This window comes from Vanessa cardui, chromosome 22, assembly GCF_905220365.1.
Source record: "Vanessa cardui chromosome 22, ilVanCard2.1, whole genome shotgun sequence".
Taxonomy (NCBI): Eukaryota; Metazoa; Arthropoda; class Insecta; order Lepidoptera; family Nymphalidae; genus Vanessa; species Vanessa cardui.
In genome coordinates this window covers 6,727,901-6,751,152 of record NC_061144.1, presented here as the reverse complement: position 1 = coordinate 6,751,152, position 23,252 = coordinate 6,727,901, and the positions used below count along the sequence as shown (strand labels likewise).

The 23,252-nt window shown below is 33.0% G+C and overlaps 1 protein-coding gene and 1 non-coding gene across 2 annotated transcripts; both read left to right on the top strand.

The window, feature by feature from the left end:
• The first annotated feature begins 1,313 nt into the window (after positions 1-1,313).
• On the top strand, positions 1,314-15,388 carry LOC124539454 (acetylcholine receptor-like protein cup-4). Its single transcript, XM_047116850.1, has 12 exons — positions 1,314-1,525; positions 7,415-7,621; positions 8,142-8,273; positions 8,689-8,850; positions 10,002-10,192; positions 10,635-10,741; positions 11,647-11,778; positions 12,900-13,005; positions 13,621-13,816; positions 14,101-14,247; positions 14,537-14,697; positions 15,133-15,388. Exons 1-12 carry the CDS (start codon positions 1,438-1,440, stop codon positions 15,343-15,345), a joined length of 1,842 nt encoding a protein of 613 aa, XP_046972806.1. The 5' UTR covers positions 1,314-1,437; the 3' UTR covers positions 15,346-15,388.
• Positions 7,812-7,919, top strand: LOC124539494. Its single transcript, XR_006967041.1, has one exon. It is a non-coding gene; the product is annotated as a U6 spliceosomal RNA (small nuclear RNA).
• Positions 15,389-23,252: the final 7,864 nt, after the last annotated feature.

Genomic DNA, 23,252 nt, shown 5'->3' with positions numbered 1-23,252 from the left:
ACAATATTTGTTTTTTTTTTATTTATTTATTTCAAACTTTCAAAGCGAGTGCACTCACGTGGACCAACTAGTTATATATTTCCACGCTTTGGGCAAAATACCGAGAAACAAAAGAATTTGTAACTTATGTAAACAAACACTGCATAATATTGTAGTTTAAATTTTATTTAGCCTTCGCAGCGCAAACAAAAGTTAAGTAGATGCAAATAAAGGAAATAAATTCGGATACTGCTACTGGTGTTCTATGCATAAAATATTTTATTTGAAACGTTGAATTTGAAAAATATGATTTTTATAATAAATCGCTATCTGAGGATAAGATACGTACAATAAATTAAATATTTTCGCTACAATATGACATCGCACTGTTATTTATCACACGTCCGCCCCGATAACCACGACTACACTTCCTCTGGGATTCGCGTGCTTTGCAACGGTTGTAACACTACGGCTTTTGATATTTAATAAATCTATTTTTGCAGCAATGAGAGTAAAAACAAGTTAATTTGATTAAAAAAAATCTATTAGCTTACTTATTATTTTTTAAATTAATTAATTATAAATTTCTTCCAGTATATTCATAAGAATTTATTTCCAACTAATTTTTACTAGTTGTGGCCCGCGGCCTCGCCTGCGGCTCGCAGTTTTTCACGTCCGTCCTTGTTTAGTTCAGGTTTGCTTCGTAACAAATTTCATCAAATTCGGTTCAGTTATGTCTCTCGATCTTTCACTACCAGATCGACAGATAGATAGACAGGCAGAGCTACTGTAGTCATTAATTTATGCATACTTTGTATTTTTTTAATCATTTTTTTAATCATTAATTAAAATTTCGTTTAACAATAAGTACACACATAGTTATAATTGTGATATTGATGAAATAATCGAATAATCATTCAACTATATCTATACATATAATGAAATTGGAGTGTCTGTTTGTAATATTAAAATAGCCCTTTTTTACTCAATGCATGTTTGTGTATACACTGTAAATATATCAAAATAACATTTTTTACAATTTTTGTCAGTCTGTCCGTCTGTTTGTTCCAGCTAATGTCTGGATACGGCTGGACCGATTTTGACGGTACTTTTATTGGCAGATAACTGATGTAATAAGGAGTAGCTTAGGCTACTATATTTTTTTTTAATTCAAACGCGTACAAGTTCTCGGGCACAGCATAATAAATTAACTATAATTTATTCAAAATTATTGAGTTCGTCAAATCATACTAAAATTTTGTCATCCTTAATTTGTAGTCATAAAAAAGGCAGTCAAGTTGTACTGCCGACGTATCGCGCACGATGCATTCATGTGTGTCGTCTGTATACTTCTGAACTAATAATTCTACTGGATAGTGGCTTTAATTACAGCTACCGCATTTGTAAGGGGAGAAATATTTTCAATTAAAAAAAGTGTTGTGATTCTTGTAAGTGATAATGAAGTGGATTTCATTGTTGTGTTTAAAACTATGCATAATTACGGGCTCTGTTCAAATGGATTCGAATTTCACTTTTACGTACGATAGTGAGTATTACTGTAATTAATATATGTGATTTAATATACCGATTAATATAAAATGAAAGAGGTTTTGTTTCTCTAATATGTATGTATATTTTACTAGCTGTTACCACGGCTTTGCTCGCGTATAATACGAATACATTAGTTAGGTGTCATGATATGATATTTTATAAGATCGTAAATCAACAGCCTAAGAAATAAATTTATGCTTCTAGTTCTAAAAATTTAAAAACCCTTTACAAAACCATTTTTACTATCAAAAACTAGCCTATGTCCTTTTTCAGGCTCTGGACTATTTGTGTATCAAATTTCATTAAAATCGGTCCAGTAGTTTGGGCGTGAAAGCGAGACAGACGCACAGAGTTACTTAAGCATTTATAATATTAGTATGGAAGTATGGATTATATCTTTACTTTGCCAAGCTTTATTATGCGTCACTAACATTAGAAATTTAAAAAAAAGCAGTTCAGTGTATTATACACTCAGACAATGCGGGTTACGTGCCATTTATTATTTATTGCATTTTATCAATATTGTAAACGGGTAAGTTCGTTTTTTGGAATTGATTAATCTTAAGATCTACCAATCTTGATTGAGCTTGCGTTTTACAGTCGACTTATAGAGTAACGTTATATATTTCACAATATCACGCTACGATCTCAATAGGCGGAGTAGCGTTTAAGCGTCAAAAATATACGAGGGGTTTTTTTAATGTTTGTTATACTTTATATGTTTGTCTTTTCTAAGGTTCATTAATTGTTTTTATACCAGGTTTTATTGTATTAGATTAGGTATAAATGACAAGTGTAATGCCAAAAAATCTCTACTTGAAAGACTGTTTAAAAATAAACTTTATATAGATCAACCAAATTAATTTGACGATACAAATAGACATATATATGTATGACCGCATTATTATAATTAATATGGAAGTAAGTCTGTCGTTCTGTATGCATGTAGCTCTTTCATGACCATCTTTAAATCGATTTTGATGAATTTTAGTACCAAGCTAGCTCTAACTCCAAGGGAAAGAGTATAGGCTACTTTTTATACCTGACGGTCAATCTCTAAAACAAGAGCAAAGCCGACAATCAGATCAGATCTTAAATTATTTTCCTTCGTTCTACTTCAAAACAGTTAATAAATGAAAACGCCTGTTAGGTTTATATATTGATAAAGTAATAACTTTAAGTCATGTCATGTAAGAAAATATTTATTACATGACTGCCCTAAAAAGAAGTGTAATATTTTCAAGGTAGGTATGTAATATGTATGAATGAGAGTGAGTCTTTATTCCACGATAACGTTTAAATGTTTGAATGTATGTTGATATATGAGGTAAACAAACAACAACAACGACAGCCTGTAAATTCCCACGGCTGGGCTAAAGGCCTCCTTTGAGGAGAAGGTTTGGAACACATTCCACCACGCTGTTCCAGTGCGGGTGGAATACACATATGGCAGAATTTCTATGAAATTTGTCACATGCGTGTTTCCACGATGTTTTCCTTCACCGCTGACCACGAGATGAATTATAAAGACAAATTAAACACATGAATCAGCGATGCTTGCCTGGGTTCGAACCAGTAATCATCGGTTAAGATGCACGCCACACCACTGGGCCATCGCGACTCACAGGTCTCACAGGTGAGGTAAAGAAGGAATCCATATATCATAGGTTTAGTCATAAATGAATTCATTGAGAGCAGTCACATATTTACTAGAATTTTCAAGAATTGCTTTATTTATTGGTTCATCTGATATATATGATAAATTTGACATTAAAAAAGTGAATTAATAAAAAAAAAAAAAAATATTTACTTAAAAGAATTTACACAAGAAGGAAAGTTGAAATTGTCATTAAAATAACTAAAGATTTCTGAATTGCAAACAAGCGATCGAAATTACGGTTCATTTAATTAGAAATTTGTAAACATTCATCATTTAAAAATCGTTACATTTTATTGAGTCCATTGAGAACATGACAGATATGGTTTAATGCAGACTCCGAGGTCCTGAGTTCAAGCCTCGGGTCGAACTAACTAATTATTACTCTACACTCCATAGTAAATATAGAACTAACTGTTACATTATAGAATTAGATATGCTTATCTATACATATAATAAAATTGAAGTGTCTGTAATATTAATATAGCCCTTTTTCACTCAATGCATATGTATGTGTACACGGTACATTTACCAAAATATTTTCTTTACAAATTCTGTCTGCCTGTCTGTTTGTTCCGGTTAATCTCTGGAACGACTGGGCCGTTTTGACGGGACTTTCACCGGCAGGTATTTGATAAATAAGGAGTAGCTTATGCCGCATTTTTTTCGTTAAATTCAAACGCGTACAAGGTTAGACAGGCACAGCTAGTTATTTAATTTAAAAATATTAGCGATTTAAAAAATCAGTCCGATTTCACAAGATATAATAAAATTACCATTAATAGTTAATGTCATTGCTTCACGTCTGTTCAGATTGAACTTTTTCAAGTGGAAACTTCGAGACCGGTTCTGAGTTCGTAGTCTTGGAAATGAGCATTTAAATTTCGTGAAGCGTTCGCTCAGATCATTTCAATTATTCAAAATGGCTTGATCAGTTTCAACGTATACGATCTTATAAATCAATGAAACTTTGCCTTGAATTATATAGATTTTAATTTTATTAATGTAAATGAGCTAAGTTTGTAAGGCACAGTTGCTGGAACGCGTGAATTTTAACCGAAGATCGTTAGTTCTTTTACCATAGTTGACGACCTCCGTGGTCGAGTAGTGCGTACAGCGGTTTTCATGGGTACACCACTACGTGGTTCCGGGTTCGATTCTCAACCGAATCGATGTGGAAAATTCATTAGTTTTCTATGTTGTCTTGGGTCTGGGTGTTTGTGGTACCGTGGTTACTTCTGATATTCCATAACACATGTGCTTTAGCTACTTACATTGGAATCAGAGTAATGTATGTGGTGTTGTCCAATATTTATTTATATTTATTTTATAATTATATCACTTAATTTGTGTTTTATTCATACAAGGAAACAGTATGAGGATACTTGTATGTGTCAAATTTTTCCACTTTTCCATTGACATGTTGGAACAACATGATGGAATAAGTTCCAAAAAACCTAGATCACATCAGAGGTGAAGTAGAACTTTATGCAGCTTTATTCGCAATATCTAATTTCCATGAACGAATACACGTACTAACATAAAACCATCTTTTACAGATACTTTATCTTTTAAATAGATTAGTTTCGTGCATGCAATGCAGACTTATCTTATTTACTTATCGTTAATCGTTAATTTGTGAGTTGTTACCATTAGTATACGCGTTTACAATTAGTTTGTAATAATATTATTAGAAAATCAATAACTTGTAAACTCTATTAGAAGCAACGATTATTACGTTATGTATTGATATTAGAATCTATTGAATATTCATTAATAAATAATAAGGATAAGATATGTCTTAGTATATATCATACAGCACAACACAACACACACATACCGCAATTAGATAAAATAAACAAAATAGAAAAAAAAAATAATGAAAAAAGATTTTGATAGGATCAGCGTATATGAGATCAATTGTAGTATATTTTGTTCTTCTATATACGAGGTTTTATAACTTTTTATATTACATTACATTAACAGCCTGCTGGGCTAAGGTTTGGAACATATTCCACCAATGCGGGTTGGTGGAATACAAATGTGGCAGAATTTCGATGAAGTTAGACACGCAGGTTTCCTCGTGATGTTTTAATGAGTCTATCATTACGCATTAGTGCTGAGGACTATTTATTCTTCTTGGAACAAAGTATTCCTAATTTTAACAATAGTACATATAAATACTTCACTTTGCCTATAAATAGATTTGGACCTTGCGTTAAAAACATTTAATATTGAGTGAAGAGTACAAGTGTTCATAGATTAAATATACTAGTAAAGTAAAGTAAAGTAACAGTCTGTAAATTTCCCACTGCGGAGACAAGGCCTCCGCTTCCATTAAGGAGAGGGTTTGGAACATATTCCACCACGCTGTTCCAATGCGGGTTGGTGGAATGCAAATGTGGCAGAATTTCGATGAAATTAGACACATGCAGGTTTCCTCATGATGTTTTCCTTCACCGCCAAGCACGAGATGAATTATAAACACAAATTAAGCACATATATATATAGCGGTGCTTGCCTGGGTTTGAACCCGAAATCATCGGTTAAGATGCACGCATTCTAACCACTGGGCCATCTCAGCTCTTTTTAAATAAAAAATACACTAATTGAAAATAAAGGAACTTTAAAAAGTAAAGGAATGAAAATTCTTGAAAATTTCCTAATTATATTTAAAAAGTATGTTTTGAACTTCTACGTTGATACATTTGCAATTAAATCTGAATGAAGATCTTTACGTTAAAAATGTTTTCACGTTAAAATTCTTCAACTTGTTTTCGTCACCTACAGTACTTTATACCTGTGTTTAGAAGTTAACGGTTTGGTAATGAGTTAACAGTTAAATCATCGTTTTGTACGCTATACAAATATTTTTAAAAGCTTTTATTTAACTTGTAATGTATCTATGTTTGTACGGCTGGAATTTTGCGACTCAACTTTGAAGCAGATATCTTCAACCGATTGAGGTGAAATCTTGTGTACATGTTTATTTTAGACGAGAGTTCTGTGTGACGTCATTCTGAATGTAAACGATCGGATCACCCCAGAGGGCAGATTAGTTAGTTTTAGACGAAGAACCTTCTCGTAATTAAAAAATTAAAATCTTTGTCCGTGTGGATAAATTAATGATGAGATGAATTTTTACTTTACTTGTTTAACTACACGGACAAATCTCGCAACAACCTCTTATATAATAAAGTAAAGTAAAGTAAAGTAACAGTCCGTAAAGGAGAGGAGAGGGTTTGGATTGAAGACTGTATATACGTCTCTGACGTATATAATCTGTATATACGTCGAACTGTATATACTGAAAGTTTTAAAGATAAGTATATACATACATATACATATCTATATATACAATATACATATCTTTGTATTCTTATTCTTATTTTTTGGCTCAAAATATTAATTGTTGTAAATCATTGACGCATCGCTTATGACTTACAAGTTCTTAGTAAAATATGTACATATTTTATTGTTTGTGTGTGTAATATTAACGTTACATATTGTAACGCATTCCGGTCATAAATAAGTAATTATCTATATGGGCAATATTTTGACTGTCTAACAAAACACACCTCAAATTATAAGACTGGCTAATAATTTTGTAATGCTGTGACGATATGCAGTCTGACAATCTTTAAATCTGATCATCTTAAAGAGTCATTATGACAAATCATCGTTGCTCCTGCAAAAGTCACGGTGTTTTTTTTCATATTTTCGATTGCTATGCCGTTTTAATCGTTATTTCAATAAATGGAAATTTCGATATATGAATATCATAGCATAGTTAAATTTGTAAACTTTTTAACTATAGACGTAATGAAAAAACTGCTTTTGTATTTCGTTCGAAATAAGGATTAAAACGGTGTAACAATCGAAAAATATAAAAAAAACACATAGCGACTTTTGCAGGACCAACAACGAAATTGTAATTTGCTTTTTGGCATGTCAGTAAGGAAAAAGTAACAGCCTTGTAACATATTACTGTCGGGCTAAGGCCTTCCCTCTCTTTCTCGAAGAGAAGGTATACTATAGATCCATAGAAAACATGTATTGACTATGAATATAAAGCATCATAAACAAATCGAAAAAGCGTTGATTTGATAGAAATTGTTTAAAAAAATAGATTTTATTATAATTTAGTTGCGAATCATTTAAAAATTTAAATACTGTATTAGGGTGTGATGTGTTTTAATTAATAAATATAATTGAAATTGTTTCTAGTGGCAATGCAGTGTAAAGAGCATATCTGCCAACACGGCTACAACTACGAAATGTTCTACCTCGTGGACTATGCAGACCGAAAAGCCGTTCGTTCGGATCCAAGTATCGTATTTGAAATGCATATTGCGATACTAGCAGCTAGCAATGGTCATATTCTTTTGTCGACTGTACCCAAGCCTGATGCAACGGATCCCGTGTATGAAATTGGTAAGTTAGGAAAATATTTTTTACTTTTATAAGATAAGAAAATGGAACATTTGATGCGAGTAAGTCAATATTGTCAGCTGTAATTGACTTAAGACTTTCTAAGCCTAGAATTAACATTATTGTATTTTATCACACTTTCAGTGACTTACTAGTCTACTGAATTTAGATGAGAGTAATGCAATTAGTAGTTGTTCCTGCTTTGGCAGTACATATACTAAAATTGGAACGATACAGAGAAGATTAGCATGGCCCCTGCGCAAGGATGACACGCAAAAATCGTGAAGCGTTTCACGTTTTTATTCCATTAAATAACTTTGGTTTTCTTATGGGTAAAACACCTTCACCTAACTGTAGTGTATGTAACATCATAGAAGAACGTATCACTTAATAATGGAGTGCGGTCGGAACGAGGCTGATAGAATTTATTTTTTACGTTTAATCAATTATTGCGGGGAGGTGGGGAATGTATAATTATTTTAGTTTTTAATATTTGTTACTGAACGGTTTTTTACACATATAGTTGTCGGTGGTGGAGCAAATAAGTTCACGGAGCTGAGAGGAAATCTGAAAAGGAATGCAAGAGCTTCCGCTAAGACTGTTGGCATTTTATCCACTGTTAACTTCAGGGCGTTCTACATAAAAATAACTGAAGGTAATCTATACACATTCATAACTGTTCACCTAAGGAATTTTATATGATAAGGATTCTGATTACCTTACCGATTTTTAAGAAGAACAGCACAGAAAATTTTGTAAACCTCAAATTTAGATGCATCCTGTATTTTGTCGTTCCCAAATCCGATGGAATGACAAGTCCCAGAAATAAATAGAATTCAGGTACATAACCAAAGATTTTACGAACACCCTGAGACACGGGAAACACGGTCCATTTTCATACTACGCTACCGAATATTCTGCGATTGTTTTTTTTTGTACTTTAATAAACAAAACGATACCTGTTATATACTAAAGAGTTGCAGGTATATGTATGTGTGTGTATGTATGAATGATTGGTTTGCATGTGTCAATGAATAGCTTAAGTCCTTTCATTTAAATACTTGTTATAGACGGCCTGATTCAGTTTGGACGAGAAGGTGAAATATTGCCGATCATATCTTACCAAGATATGAATCCACTGACTGTTCGATACTTCAGTTTCGCTGCTTGGAATGGCGTTGAGGCTAAATTTCTCTTTGATTGTCCGATACCTTTGGCTAACGGATCTAGTGGTAAGTATCGATTTATTGTATACTCTTTTTATGATAAGAATAGTCAATCAAAGTAAAAATTTACATTCAGTTGTTATTATTGATGTATATATAAATGTAATCACGTCATCTAATAAGGCTCCGCAGACGCAGTTGGGCGCCTGGTCTCCATCTGAATCTGATTTGGGCTTTTAAATAAAACTTTTAAATAAAAATAATTTAAATAAAATTATTTTTAAACATCCCGACGTTTCGAGCACTTTGCAGTGTTCGTGGTCACGGGTAAAAAAAAAAAATATATAAAAAAAAAAAATAATAATAATAATAAATAATTAATATACGCGATTCATCCGTTATAATTAGTTTTATTTAAATGTGTAATAATCGCGAAAATTTAAGACTGATTTAGGCTTTTTGTCAATAAAAATTAACGTAATATGATCCAAAAATATTAAGTCACAATTTTGAGCTGTCATTTTGTCAGTTCCCTTCATCACTCTGTTAAATAGTATAAAAAAAATAATATTCGATTTTTAAAAATGTACATATTTATTTTATCTCATGTTCCATGCCAGGAAATCACTAACAATGCGGGCTCATATGACTCAATATTATATTTGGCAGGTATTTCAGTAGTTCTTTTTGAAACGTAAAAAGTTATATGTATCATTAAGCTACCAATTAAAATCGTCAGATATTTTGTTACATATATAATAGGTATGGCCGATTTTGGTTACAGCAGTCTTAAGACGGATAGCCAACTACGTCGAGCATATTATAGTGCATAAGTATGGTCGCAAATATTAGTGCACATCTTTTTTCTTTTTTTTTGATACTATATAGAATAATTCAAGCATAATATACACGGATTTGAAGTACTTGAGTATTATACTTCAAACTTTCCGACTTTGGGATGTTCCTAAATTTTTTGACTGGAATATTTTTTCTTGATCCAACACTTGGACTTCAAACTCAGGACCATCCAATTGTGGCCTATTTGCTATTTGTATTATTGACTTCATTGCCTTATTAACCAATAGATTAATCTACATATAAAGCACTCGTGAATACAAGTGTTAGTAATATAAATGTAAAAGTGTGTAGTAAGTATTGTGTAGTTTCGTAAATACTAATTACATATTGAATATGTTATAAATTTATATAATTTACAGTCACGCCTAGTTCTCAAGCAGTTGAACCAAAACTAACCAACTCAGACAGACTGAGGCGAACTCTGCTATTAAACAAAGATCCATATCAACCACCCAGACCAAAATTCACTGTAAACATTGGAGTAAAAGTAACAGGCATTACTTATGACGCTTTTGAATCTAAATTGAGCACTGCTGTGTCTATCGTTCGGGTAAGTTAAATAGATACATAGATAGATAAAAATATATTGTGTTGTAGGTATCGTTACCCAGTTGGAGCGAACTTTTTTTCGCTATTTATATGTATAACAATACAACAAACATAATTTAATAAATTAATATCCTTGATAATAATGTACATAAAGCAATAAAACATTGCTATAAAAATCTTGTAATGTATTAAAAAATATAATTTTAAATAATGTTATGTTATGGAATTTTATTTTATTGCCAGTTCAGTCCACTGAAGGCTACTAGAAGTTCTAAAAATAACAAAAGAATGATTATTTTGACTAGCGCAAATATTACAATTGTAATTGTATGTATGTACATATAATAACAAAATTGCTTCATATTTTTGATTGTTTGTTTTTCCTTATATCCTAGCAATTTAGGTGCTACCAATTTCTTACAAAAGATCATAATTATTTTTAGAAATGGACTGATGATAGTATGGCCTGGAATCCAAGTAAATTCAACGGGACGACATATCTTACATTTCGTCAGGGGCAGATATGGAGCCCAACTTTATCAGTTTTCAAGTAATGTAACATTTGACTTATTCATTATTTTGAGTTAACTAGAAAATATCAGGATAAGATCGACTTTGCGCAAACAAGTCATATGTAGTATGGACATTCAGCGATATTTATTAATTTACTTGGTTGTAGCCCCTTCTGGGTAGGTACCACCCACTCATCAGTTATTCTTCCGCCAAATAACAGTACTCAGTATTGTTGTGTTCCGGTTTGAAGGGTGAGTGAGCCAGTGTAACTACAGGCACAAGGGACATAATATCTTAGTTCCCAAGGTTGGTGGCGCATTGGCGATGCAAGGAATAGTTAATATTTCTTACAGCTTCATTGTCTACGGGTGATGGTGACCACTAACCATCAAGTGGCCCATATGCTCGTCCGCCAACCTATACCATAAAACAAACAAAAACAATTTAACGTCGTTCGAGCCATTGTTATTACTAGTACAAGGGACATGACTTCTTATTTTCCAAGGTCATTGGCACATTGACTTATCCTGGTGGTATCTACCAGATATATTTTATATGAAATAATTAAATGCGTCAAAAAATAGTAAGTAGTCATCATTACTTATAGACAGGTGCACGACAATGCACGTCAATTAATTCTGAGGATCTGACACATATTTTGCACTTATAATAACACTGGCACATATATATTTCAAAGCGAAACAGAACAATTTGAAATGTTGATGTTTGGCTGTAGAATAATTGACGGTGCTAGGAGAAACACGCTGTGTTGCTCATTTAAATAATGGACGAAGAATATAAACTATTGAGTTTCTTGGTGATCATTAATTAAATCTTGTAACATTACGATCAAAATATATGACTCGTACAAAGAATTACTTTTGACTACTATTATTATTATTTATATTATAGTATTATTAACAAAATCATTTTACGTTTCAGCTCTGACACGATTAGTATGTTAGATGCTAAGAATCAGGAATTGATATATATGGTAAACAGTGGTGAAGCGACGCTACACATGCAGACAACGATACAGACTTGGTGTTTTGATTACGAGAACACGATCACGAAGTGAGTAATTAATTTTTAATAAGATAATTTCTACAACAAACAACAACAACAACAGTCTGTAAATTCCCACTGCTGGGCTAAAGGCCTCCTCTCCCTTTGAAGAGAAGTTTTGGAACATATTCCACCACGCTGTTCCAATGCGGGTTGGTGGAATACACATGTGGCAGAATTTCTATGAAATTTGTCTCATGCAGGTTTCCTCACGATGTTTTCCTTCACCGCTGAGCACGAGATGAATTATAAAGACAAATTAAGCACATGAATCAGCGGTGCTTGCCTGGGTTTGAACCCGCAATCATCGATTAAGATGCACGCGCTCTAACCACTGGGCCATCTCGACTCGATAATTTCTATAATTTCTAACGTACCTCAAATTAAAAATGCCTTAGACGATAGCTGATTTTTTACTCGAAAATCAGATTTGGTAAAATATTGCTAGCATTCTTGCCATCTCATCCTGGTCATGACTTTTTTCCATTTTATTAAGGTAAAGAAAATTGTTACAAAAAATGTTTTATGATAACCTCGGCCTTTTATATTTTCCATTTCAATTTCATTAAAGTAACAATTTCGATATTTATAACACTGGGCAAGTAGTTTTAAGTTTTAGTAGATTATTCGGCCAGTTCCAGACGCAGCTGTTCCTATACATGGTTATTGGTAACTCGAAATATATCCGTTAGGAGGTGATAGGGGTAACTATTTGCAATAATTTTTACCCCCATATGCATAATCCAAAAGTGACCCATTTTTGAGTTATCATGTTTTTTAGCTTTTTTCAAAATTTGTCAAAAATGCAACTTTTGTATACTTTTTCATTCCAATGAACATGTCATTATGATAATAGTTATGCCTAAATCTTGATCGAATTTGAGTATACGTCGAGTTACCAATAACCCTGTATATTATGTGACAGACATTGAGACATTTTCAACGTTTTTGATTAAGACCTATTTCATCCACTTTTTCTTACGAAGGGTACAATGTTGATTTCCTCCAAGTTACGTAGTAGAGTCGAATTCTCCTCAGAGGTTCGAAGAAGAGACTCCATATCTCGACTTCATTGATTGCTCACTTCATATGATACAACTAATATTATTAAATGTATTTCATTAATTTAGATGGCCACGTGATGAGTACCTGTGTACAATCGTTTTAGAACCTTGGGAACTCCATGATCAGATAGTTCTAAAGCAATTAGACGCTAATAGTGATGCGATGAAAGCGGTAAGGTTCCAATTATAATTAACATTAGTTGTTTAAATTTGATTTTTTTTAACATTTACTAAATTAAACATATTATATCTATTTATTTGTATATCGTATTTAAGCGCCTAATGATTGTCAACGATGCATTGAATGTTAAAACTCAAACGAAAAACTTCAATGAATTTGTACTTTTGTAAAAATAAATAAATATTACTAACTGTAAGTTCAATATACACAGATGTATATACCGAAACCTGTACATAATATCCGTTCGATTTTCTGCATAAATGTACTAAATATCGGTTATCATAATATTAGTTGTACATTTTTTTGGAATCTACATATTTGTAGGTTATCATCCTCTATTATTTATCCCATCTCTATTATTACTATTACTGTGTTTTGACTTGAGAGATAAGCGTAATTAGTCAGTGTAATTACAAGCACAAGTGACAAAATTGACGATGTGAATAAAGCTTAATATATTTAACAGATCCTTTTTGTTTCTGAGTAGTGGTGACCACTTACCATCGTATTATTTATATGACAAATTTATCCCCCCAATAACCTATATTATTAACATACATATAAATGTACAAATTTTCTTCGCAATGAAATACCAAAATTCCTCAGTTCACAGTGATTGATGATGTTGTACAAAACGGTTGGGATGTGAGTACTCACCAGTACGTAGTAAATTCATCAGCCTGGAACCAAATTTATACCTTCGATGATAATAGCACTCGCCTCAATGACAGATATATCATCAACGTCAGCTTGAAACGTCGAGCCACTTCATATAACATTGTTTTCTATACGCCTTTATTAGGTAAGATATATTAATAATATTTGCAGTTATAAAATATTGATAATATCAATTCCAAAATTAAGTATTTTTGTGTTGCCTTATTGTTTACGTTCTTGTTGACGAAAGTAATAAATAAAATACTGAAAATGATTAAAAAGAATATATTTTTTAATTCACAATTAGCTGTATCGTCAATAGCAAAGAAACATTAAAAAGTTAGATGAAAATATATAAAACCTTTTTTCTGTATACACTGACAGGTATATTTAGTTCTAAATTTAAATATTAAAATGTTTCCTTTACAGTGCTCGTAACGTTTGTTCTGTTATCGTTCTGGAGTGAACGCTTAAATATGAAGAGGGTTTGGTTCTATGGATGTTGTACTGTTGTTATTTGTATGGGTTTATGCAACATTGATTTCTTGGTACCCAGCCACACTGTTCCTACTATTAGTAAGTCCACGTGTTTTAAGCATATTATTTATTATTTTATTATTTAAGCATATAAGTATTAGCCCATAAAACATGTCCCTCTTCAAAAAAATGTCTTCTCTGGCCAAAAAACTTTTACGAAAATCCAATTTTAGCAAATGTGACAAAATTTGATGTATTTCATGCAGGTTTCCTTACGGTGTTTCTCGATCACTACCGATCAAATCAAATCAGATGAAAGAAGTTATAATCACAAATTAAGTATATCTTTGTATCCTCGCTTTTTCATTAATGAAGGGAATATTTTCAGTGATACTATATGTTGCGGTTTTGGGAGGAGTCTTGTTAGCATTGCTAGTGCATGTAGCGTTGATGACGTCATTGGCCAAACGGATTTGCAAGACAACCTTTATTCAGAATAACTTGACCTCACAGTGGTTCAGAGGCTTATTCTGTTTGCCACCTTTAAAGGTAAACTGGCATTTTAATACAACAACAACAATAACAACAACAGCCTGTAAATTTCCCTTTGCTTGGCTAATGCCTCCTCTCCATCTTAAGAGAAGGTTTGGAACATATTTCACCACGCTGTTCCGATACGGGTTGATGGAATACAAATGTGGCAGAACTTCTGTGAAATAAGACACATACAGGTTTCCTCACGATGTTTTTCTTCACCGCCGAGCAGGAGATGCATTATGAACACAAATTAAGCACATGTATATTTAGTCGTTGCCTGGGTTTAAACCTGCAATCACCTGTTAAGATGCACGCCTTTTAACCACTGGGCCATCTCGCTTTTTAATAATATTTAAACTTATTGAAAATCAGTTTTTCTTAAATACGAAAATTAACTTAAAGAAAGATCTAAGCCCAACTTATGATAATCAATATATTATTTCTTAGGTATGTCAGATATATGAAACAGTGGATGAATGTTATACAAGGCCAGATGATGACGACTCAGGTGTGATGGCATCAAGAAACGGTACCATAGAAGAGATGCAGAGTGACAATAAGGAATACAGCGAATCAATGGAAGTTGCAGAGGTCATAGACAAGTTGATGTTTTTTATTTACTCCATATCGTTTGCAATAATGCTTGCGTTACACTTTTGAACATTCATTGAGTATAATGTATACTATTTTGTTAAAAATATATATTTAAAAATAAGGTTATGTGATTTTTATTAAGGAATGTGAAAGTAACTCTGTATATATGTCGCTCATTCACAAACAAACCACTGAGTTGATTTTGTTGAAACTAAGTTCGAAGCAAATTTGAACTCCAAGGAATGGATCATAAGCTTCATTTTTGCTTAACACATGACAACCAAACCCCTGAAACGCAAGCGAAGCTGCTGAATACTAGTACTATATAAATTTGATCCATTTAAAAAGATGGATTTGCTAACAATTTGATAAGTGGTTTTACATTAGTTCCTAAGTAAGTGGCTCGTGTTGGTCTAGCGTTCGCGCCATAGCTGAAACAAAAGATAGTAAAAGTGTTATCATGTGAGACTGAGGCAACTTTTACTCGACGTCGGAGGATTGACAAGTTTAGTCAGTGACTAGGATATCTTTGGTAAACGTCCGTCGAAACAATAACGACTTCAGCGTCATTTTTGGCTGACACCGGCTCCAAATATCCAACAATAACTATAAATACGTTATACAATCGTAAATCGACTTTTAAGTAGTGTAATATTTTTCATTTAATTTTACTTAGGAAGACTCTAAAAGAAATCTGTTGAATACGCAATTATTTTTATTACTTTTTAAGGCATATTTATTTGTTTTAAAATAGTGTTTTGTTTGAAGTCGGTTTTTTTTTTTGTTAAAATTTTTATTTATTATATTTGAACTAGCAACCCGTTCCGGCTTTGCACGGGTGCAACGATGATGATACTCAGATGATCATGAAGATGATCATGATGATTTTCAGAATAGAATATGTATTTATTACCACATCGTAATAGTGTTTCTTTACTATTATTGTCCATATATTATATACAAAAACTTTCCTCTCGAATCACTCTGTATTTTCTAAAAAAACCACCTCAATATACGTTGTGTTATTTTAAAGATCTAAGAATACATATATTAGATACATACAGCGGACATGGTTCGTAAAAATTTAAGGCTGTCGTTTGAAAACAATTCATTATAATCTATATAAGACATTAACATACTATCACTTATATGAAGTCTTTGAAGTACTCTTATGGCTGGATTAACTGAAATAGATAATTAATTTAATCACTATGTTTTTCCCAGGCAAGATTTTTCCATGCGAACGGTCACTTTGAAGTTTCAATGACCTCTCGATCAAAGTGAAATTTAGTTTTAACAATAGTCTAAATTTTCATTAGCAAGGAAAGGTTTAAATTGATAATAGACTATTAACACAATATTAAAGTATATATATATATATAATGTTGTCTTAAATTTTCGCGATTATTACACATTTAAATAAAACTAATTATAACGGATGAATCGCGTATAGTACGACACAAATTAGATGTAGCATCGGAAAATGCAATGAAATGAAAATAAAACCGATTAATGCCGATTTACACGACCAATAGAAATAGCTCCCTATCGCGCCATTCGACGCTATTCGTCGCTATAGATTTTCGCGTCAGAGAAAGCAAGTGCATGTAAACTGACTGGTCAAATAACGAGGACGAATATATTAGATCATATGATATTACAAGTTATTACGTTTGTGCAAAGATCATATTCGCATGAGAAATAAATATTGATAATGTGGGATAGCGTAATCAATTCGGATGTGATCGGTTTTACGAATTTTGCCGATGCGACATCTAAGTTGTGTCGTACTATATATTAATTATTTTTGAACATCCCGACGTTTCGAGCACTTTGCAGTGTTCGTGGTCACGGGTAGACTAAGATGACATTTGTCTATTTGAAGAATAAAGGAAATATTATTAACAACTACCGCCAACGATTTCTCAATTGATATCTTGAGTAACGTTCCGGTTGCACGCAGAAGGCACTAACTGTATCTTTAGGTCTTGCAGTCTGTTGGATTTGGGATTTTAAATTTTTAATTTGAGCAACGGGCTCCTTCCTTTTGAGGTGAAAATTTGGAGCTTACCACGTTGCCCCAATATTGGCACACGTGGCAGATGATTTTTGATATTAGATACATGCAACCTGCATGTATCTAATATTCTTAACTAATATTCTTATCTAATTTCTTACGATTCTTTATTTAATAAAAGATGAATTATATTAAAAAAAATCAAGCATATGAAAATTTAGTTATTATATATTTATAGGTTAAGGAGTAAACGTTCTAACATATATCCGTATTATACTAAATGTACTTTTTGTTTTTTTTTGTTTGACTGAATGGTATTTTTTAATGATTTATTGCAAATGGGCACCCTGATGGTAGTGGTTGCCACGGCTTATAAACTACGGCATTTTAAGAAGTGTGGGACTATTTTATCCACATTCTTAGCGGCCCAAGAAGCAACGTCTTAAGCACCGCTCGCGAGCCGCACGCGCCGATCGGACAATCCTTTGTCTACGCAACTCGAAAAACAACGCGTCAGTACGCCGACGGCTTTCATACGCTTGACCCGCTCGTGCTCGCTAATAACTTTGCTAAGCAACCTTAGACTTTATTCCTATACGCTTAAGACTGCTCTCATAATTTCATACTTATTTTCTTCTCATCTTTATAATTTCATCTACTTTCCTATCTGTGCTTGTGTTCCTAATTCTTGTGCTTGCGTATTAATGTACTATAAAACTATGTGTGCCTTCTGACTTTTATGTGGACTTGTAATATAGACATTATACAAGTAAGTGACTTTCTAGTGTAGTGTAAACCAACCACAGAAGCATTTCTTACATCACCAATTTACCACTAACTTTGGGAACTAAGATGCTATGTACCTTGTACATTACTTATATTTGCAGTGGCGCAGTCAACCTTTATACGGAAACACAACGATACTGAGTACTACTGCTTGTCGGTGGAATATCTGATAAATGGTTGGTACCTTCCCATAGGGGTTTGCACAAAGCCCTATCACGAAGTCAATCACATACTTCGAGTACATTTATTTAAACGTATCAAGAGTGACTTTGATTTCTTGTATTATTTCTGTCATAGTGTGAAGGTGACCATATACCATTTAGTTATTTTAAATTAGCAGACGCTTCTCGTCTGAAATTCTGTACAGCGGTTTAATTCTAATATAAAGTAATGTCAGTAGTTCGGGATGGCCAAATAATATTATCGTTTTACAATGATGCTCCAATCTCTCTATCTTTTGTTACAATGCCCCGCTATAGTCCAATTGTTTTTCTAACGACAGCTCAATCACATTTAAAATAAGAAATAGTGTTACATGCTATACCATAAAAAATAATATTAATTACAGTTTAACAAAATATTGATCAATTAATTACAATAATAATTGTATATAATAAAGTAAATTCAATAGCCCCTGCTATATTCATAACATGCAATAATAATGTGATATAAATTATGATATAGAATCAAATGTCATAACATCATATTGAAGGCTAAAGTTACTCTCGTAACAATACATAAGACAGTATTTTTTTAAATAATTTCGTGCATGCAAATGAAGGAAATTGTCGTCCATAGGCCGATTTGTATCAATCTGAATAAATACTTTGTATTGTATTGTTTCTTATGAAGAATTAATGAGTAGCCTCTATGGCTCTATATCATGATCATTTGTTGTTGTGAAGGTAATAATCTTATAAAATTTACAAATTCGAAACTAAAAGATGACATTTGAAACATTTCAATATAGTCACTTCAGTCTGTTAGTGTTTCGATCGAGTTTAAACAGCTAGCAGCATCGGTTCCAGTGTTTGACTTTGCATAGAGATAACTTGCGAAGTTAGTCGGACATCGACTTGGGAAACTTAAGTTGCTTGATATATTGCTTTATCGAGTGATGTATTTTATCGATAAAGCATACTAAATTATTATTATTACTTCATTTGACGTCATTACTTCTTCGTTAATCGGGACGTAATTAACGTCTTAAGCTAGTCATTATTATGACGATTTCACGACGACCTGTAAAGATCCCACTGCTGGACTAAGGTCTCCTCTTCCATTAAGGAGAAGATTTGGAACTTATCCCACCACGCTGTTCCAATGCGTGTTGGTGGAATGCACATATGCCAAACTTTCGATGAAATTTGATGATGTTTCCCTTCACCGCCGAGCACGAGATGAATTATAAACACATATTAAACACATGAACATTCAGCGGTGTTTGCCTGGGTTTGAACCCGCAATCATCGGTTAAGATGCACGCGTTCTTATTTTGAAGCCTAAGTCAATTTCCTAAGATTCGATGGAGAGGAAATCTTAAAGTAAAGCAGAGAATCATAGTTGGTGGTCATTTCAGCAAAGAGTTAACGACTTTATCTAGTACGATGTGAACACTGCCAACATCCAAACTTCAAAGTGTAAACGAGTATTTATCGACAGAAAAACTTTTATGGTCCGAACGCGGATATTTTAATCCAAGCCCTTGCAATCTGCAGCCTAAAAATCTTTTTAAGAGGTAGTCAAATATAATGACTATGATAATTTATTAATACAAAAAAAAAACATTTAGATATCGTCATCACGTAGTATAAAACAAAATGGCTTAACGCAGACTGTCCCTATGTAATACTTAGATCATGAAAATTACCCAACGGATTTTGATGCGGTTGTTTTTAATAGATAGAGTGATTGAGATTGAGAGGAAGGTTTTTGTATATTAAACATGGACAGTATAGTAAAGAATCACTAATCATTTTAGAAATTTGTAATCTGATGTTGTAAATAAATAAATTCCGTCGTATATTTAGTATCAGTATTGCACTCTTGCGAAGCCGGGGCGGATCTAGTTATACTATATGAACGACACAATATTTGAAAGATTGTTACAGCGGACATTGCCCGCTATATAATATTACTTGTATTATTCTGACTCTTATTTTTACGCAACCTTTAATTTGCATTGTTATTTACCGGGTGACTTACCCGAAGGGTGATCGGTCAAGTGGAACCCTTTCTTTTCTTTGTATCTTTGTCTTTGATATTGCGTTTCGTGTACCGTACCGCGTTCGGGTAATAGATGAGGGTGCTTAAGAAACAATATTAATGAAATTTTGACCATTCGTCTTGTATAGACACTTGTGAAATGTATTCTTTTATATACTATTCCAATTTTTTGTATATTTTTTGTATCCGGACAACATCACATGCATTACCTTGATACCAATGTAAGCAGTTAAACTTGTGTTAACTTGTGTTATGGAAAATTAGAAGGAACGACTTTATCATAAACACCTAGACACCAGATGACATAAAAAACTAATGAACATTTCTACTTCAACGGCCGGGAATCGAACCCAACCGCGGAGTGGCGTACCCATGAAAACCGGTGTATACACAACTCGACCACGTGGATCGTCGATACATATGAAAAAAGAAAATTACCGAAGGCTTAACTTTAGTCAACGGAAATTATCTCTAACATGTTTGTTAAATCATTTTCTTTCACTATTGGTACTAAAATAACGATAGAGAAATATTGTGCCCCTCGAAATATGGAATCAGATCAAGTGGAAGATAATGACAAAGTCCATAAGAATCGTACTGATATGCCTTTTCTATTGACGAAAAGCTTTCGAACTTACACGTATGACATAATTTTATATATCACATGAGATGACATATAAAATTTGTCTGGATAGTCGATTGCGAGATAATTTGTTGACCAAATATTCTTCATTGTTTTGTATATATACTTTTAAAATTAATAAACTCATTGAGTGAGCCGAGATGGCCAAGTGGCTAGAACGTGTACATCTTAACCGATTGCGGATTCAAACCCAGCAAGATCTGAATATCTATGCGCTAAATTAGTGTTAATAATTCATCTCATGCGAGCGATGAAGGGAAACAGCATGTTTCTAATTTCATCGAAATACTGCCACATGTGAATCCAACCCGCATTGGAACAGCGTAGTGGAATATGTTTCAAACCTTATCAAAGGGAGAGAAAGCTTTAGCCCAGCAAGTGAATTTTAACAGTAACAGGCTGTTAATGTAAAATGTAATGTAAACAAATAAAAATGTCACGGTACGATAAATCACTGTTGTCATTAAAAATAGATGAAGTAAGTTAATACAAGTTTGATATATATTGTCTGTCTGTTATTTAATCCGTGGGAATCACACTCAATCGATTTTCATTAATGCTCTATGAATATCAGCGGTCGTTTTGTAATTTAATTCGGTTACATGACGATTCAAGAGCTTATAACAGGCATTTTAATTAATGACATTTAGTTTTTTGGAACTAGTATTATATATACGGATTATATATTTCGCTGGTTTACAAAGATATGTAGAAAAAAGTCTGCTTCAATGCCAATTTATACGACCGAAACAGAAAGCTTTCCGAGTTAAAGATAATTTCATATTACGATTTGATAATTAATTATAAAATAAAAATCCCAAATATGCCCCACGAACAAAATTAGATACAATATTTGAACATAATACTAAATAATATTATGTTTATATCTGTAACATGAGGTTATTTTTTGCTGGTACTGGGCTGGTAGAGCGTGTTTATCTCTTTAGTCTACCATTTATATCAACTACATAATCACAATCAAGATAGTTTTCTTTTCATTTCTAATAAGTTGGCATACTGGCAAATGGATCATCTGATGGCAACTAGTCATCACTCTCACATTGCCAATGAAAACAATATTACCAAAAAGGTTTTTACTAAAGGTAAAGGTTTTGCTAAAGGATGGTTCCTTTGAATCTGACAACGACCTTGGTAAGTAAGATGTTACCGCTCTTAGCCTGTAATAAAACCGGCTCACTTATCCAACAGGAACACATAAATTCTTTGTATTGCTGGGTGGATGGTACTTAACAAGACGGGTTTGAAGCACGCCCTACCGCAAACGATTACGAAATAAATAAAAAACAAAGAGTTAGCAAAAGTTAATAATAATAATGAATAGAACACTAATGAAAGAAGTTCGTGTTCATATACAATCAATCATTTGCAATAATCTAAGACAAAACGAATTATAATGAGTACGAGTTATTTATAGTACCGGTGAAGCTATCGGCAGTATTGTAATGCGTACTTATGATACTACGAGAACTGCCTGCAACTTCGCGCGTTTGAATTTAATAAATAAGTAATTGTTGTATTACCGTCGAAATCAGTCCAGCTGTTCGAGAGATTAGCCGAAACAAACAGACTGACAAAAATTAAAATTGCGTCTTCTTCAAAAGCAATGGGATATGCAAATGTTCCACGTTAAACTGCGCTCTTTGACTAAAAATAAACCAAAAACCGTACCAGGTTTCGAGCGTTAACAACTAAATAGTCAGGTCACCGGTTCAGTTCGGTTCAGTCACAGGTTGTATACATTATCTTCTAAATACAATAGAAAAAAATATACATTGAATATTACTGCAATTGCTCTCTGGCTGGAAAATCCACACACAGTTGAGCACATGTGCATGTGAAAAGGAAGCGAAATCTTTCGGATTATGGGGTCTTTCTTATTCAAAGAGTCCAGATGGGCTATTTGGTCACGGTATTATTAAAGATACAATAAAAAGGGCTCTTACTACAATCGTCGTCTCTGGAATGAAATGGTCTGATTCATGGAATTATTCGTTATAATGGTAAGAGATAGAAGTAGTAGTAGAGTATGATTGACTGACATTGGCTTCCTGGGATCGAGGAAAAGCCTTTGTGTATGACGCTATATGCGTTATCAGGCTAGACCCGTCTCATATCAAAGAAAATATTATGTTAAGAACCGGAACTTCTGCGTGAAAAGTCGAGGTGAACAAGCGATCCAAATATTCGTGTCTTATTTCAAATGGTTTGTCCCATTTGTTGTTGAAACACTTAGGCCTTGGAGTAGTAGTTCAAAAACCTTCTGTAAAAGGATTAAATGTC

Bases quoted from the DNA above. Each gene is read 5' to 3' on its own strand.
- LOC124539454 (XM_047116850.1), top strand. From the start codon at position 1,438: ATGAAGTGGATTTCATTGTTGTGTTTAAAACTATGCATAATTACGGGC. The intron at 10,742-11,646 runs GTAATGTAACAT...TTTACGTTTCAG, and splicing joins CCAACTTTATCAGTTTTCAA to CTCTGACACGATTAGTATGT. The intron at 11,779-12,899 runs GTGAGTAATTAA...TCATTAATTTAG, and splicing joins TACGAGAACACGATCACGAA to ATGGCCACGTGATGAGTACC.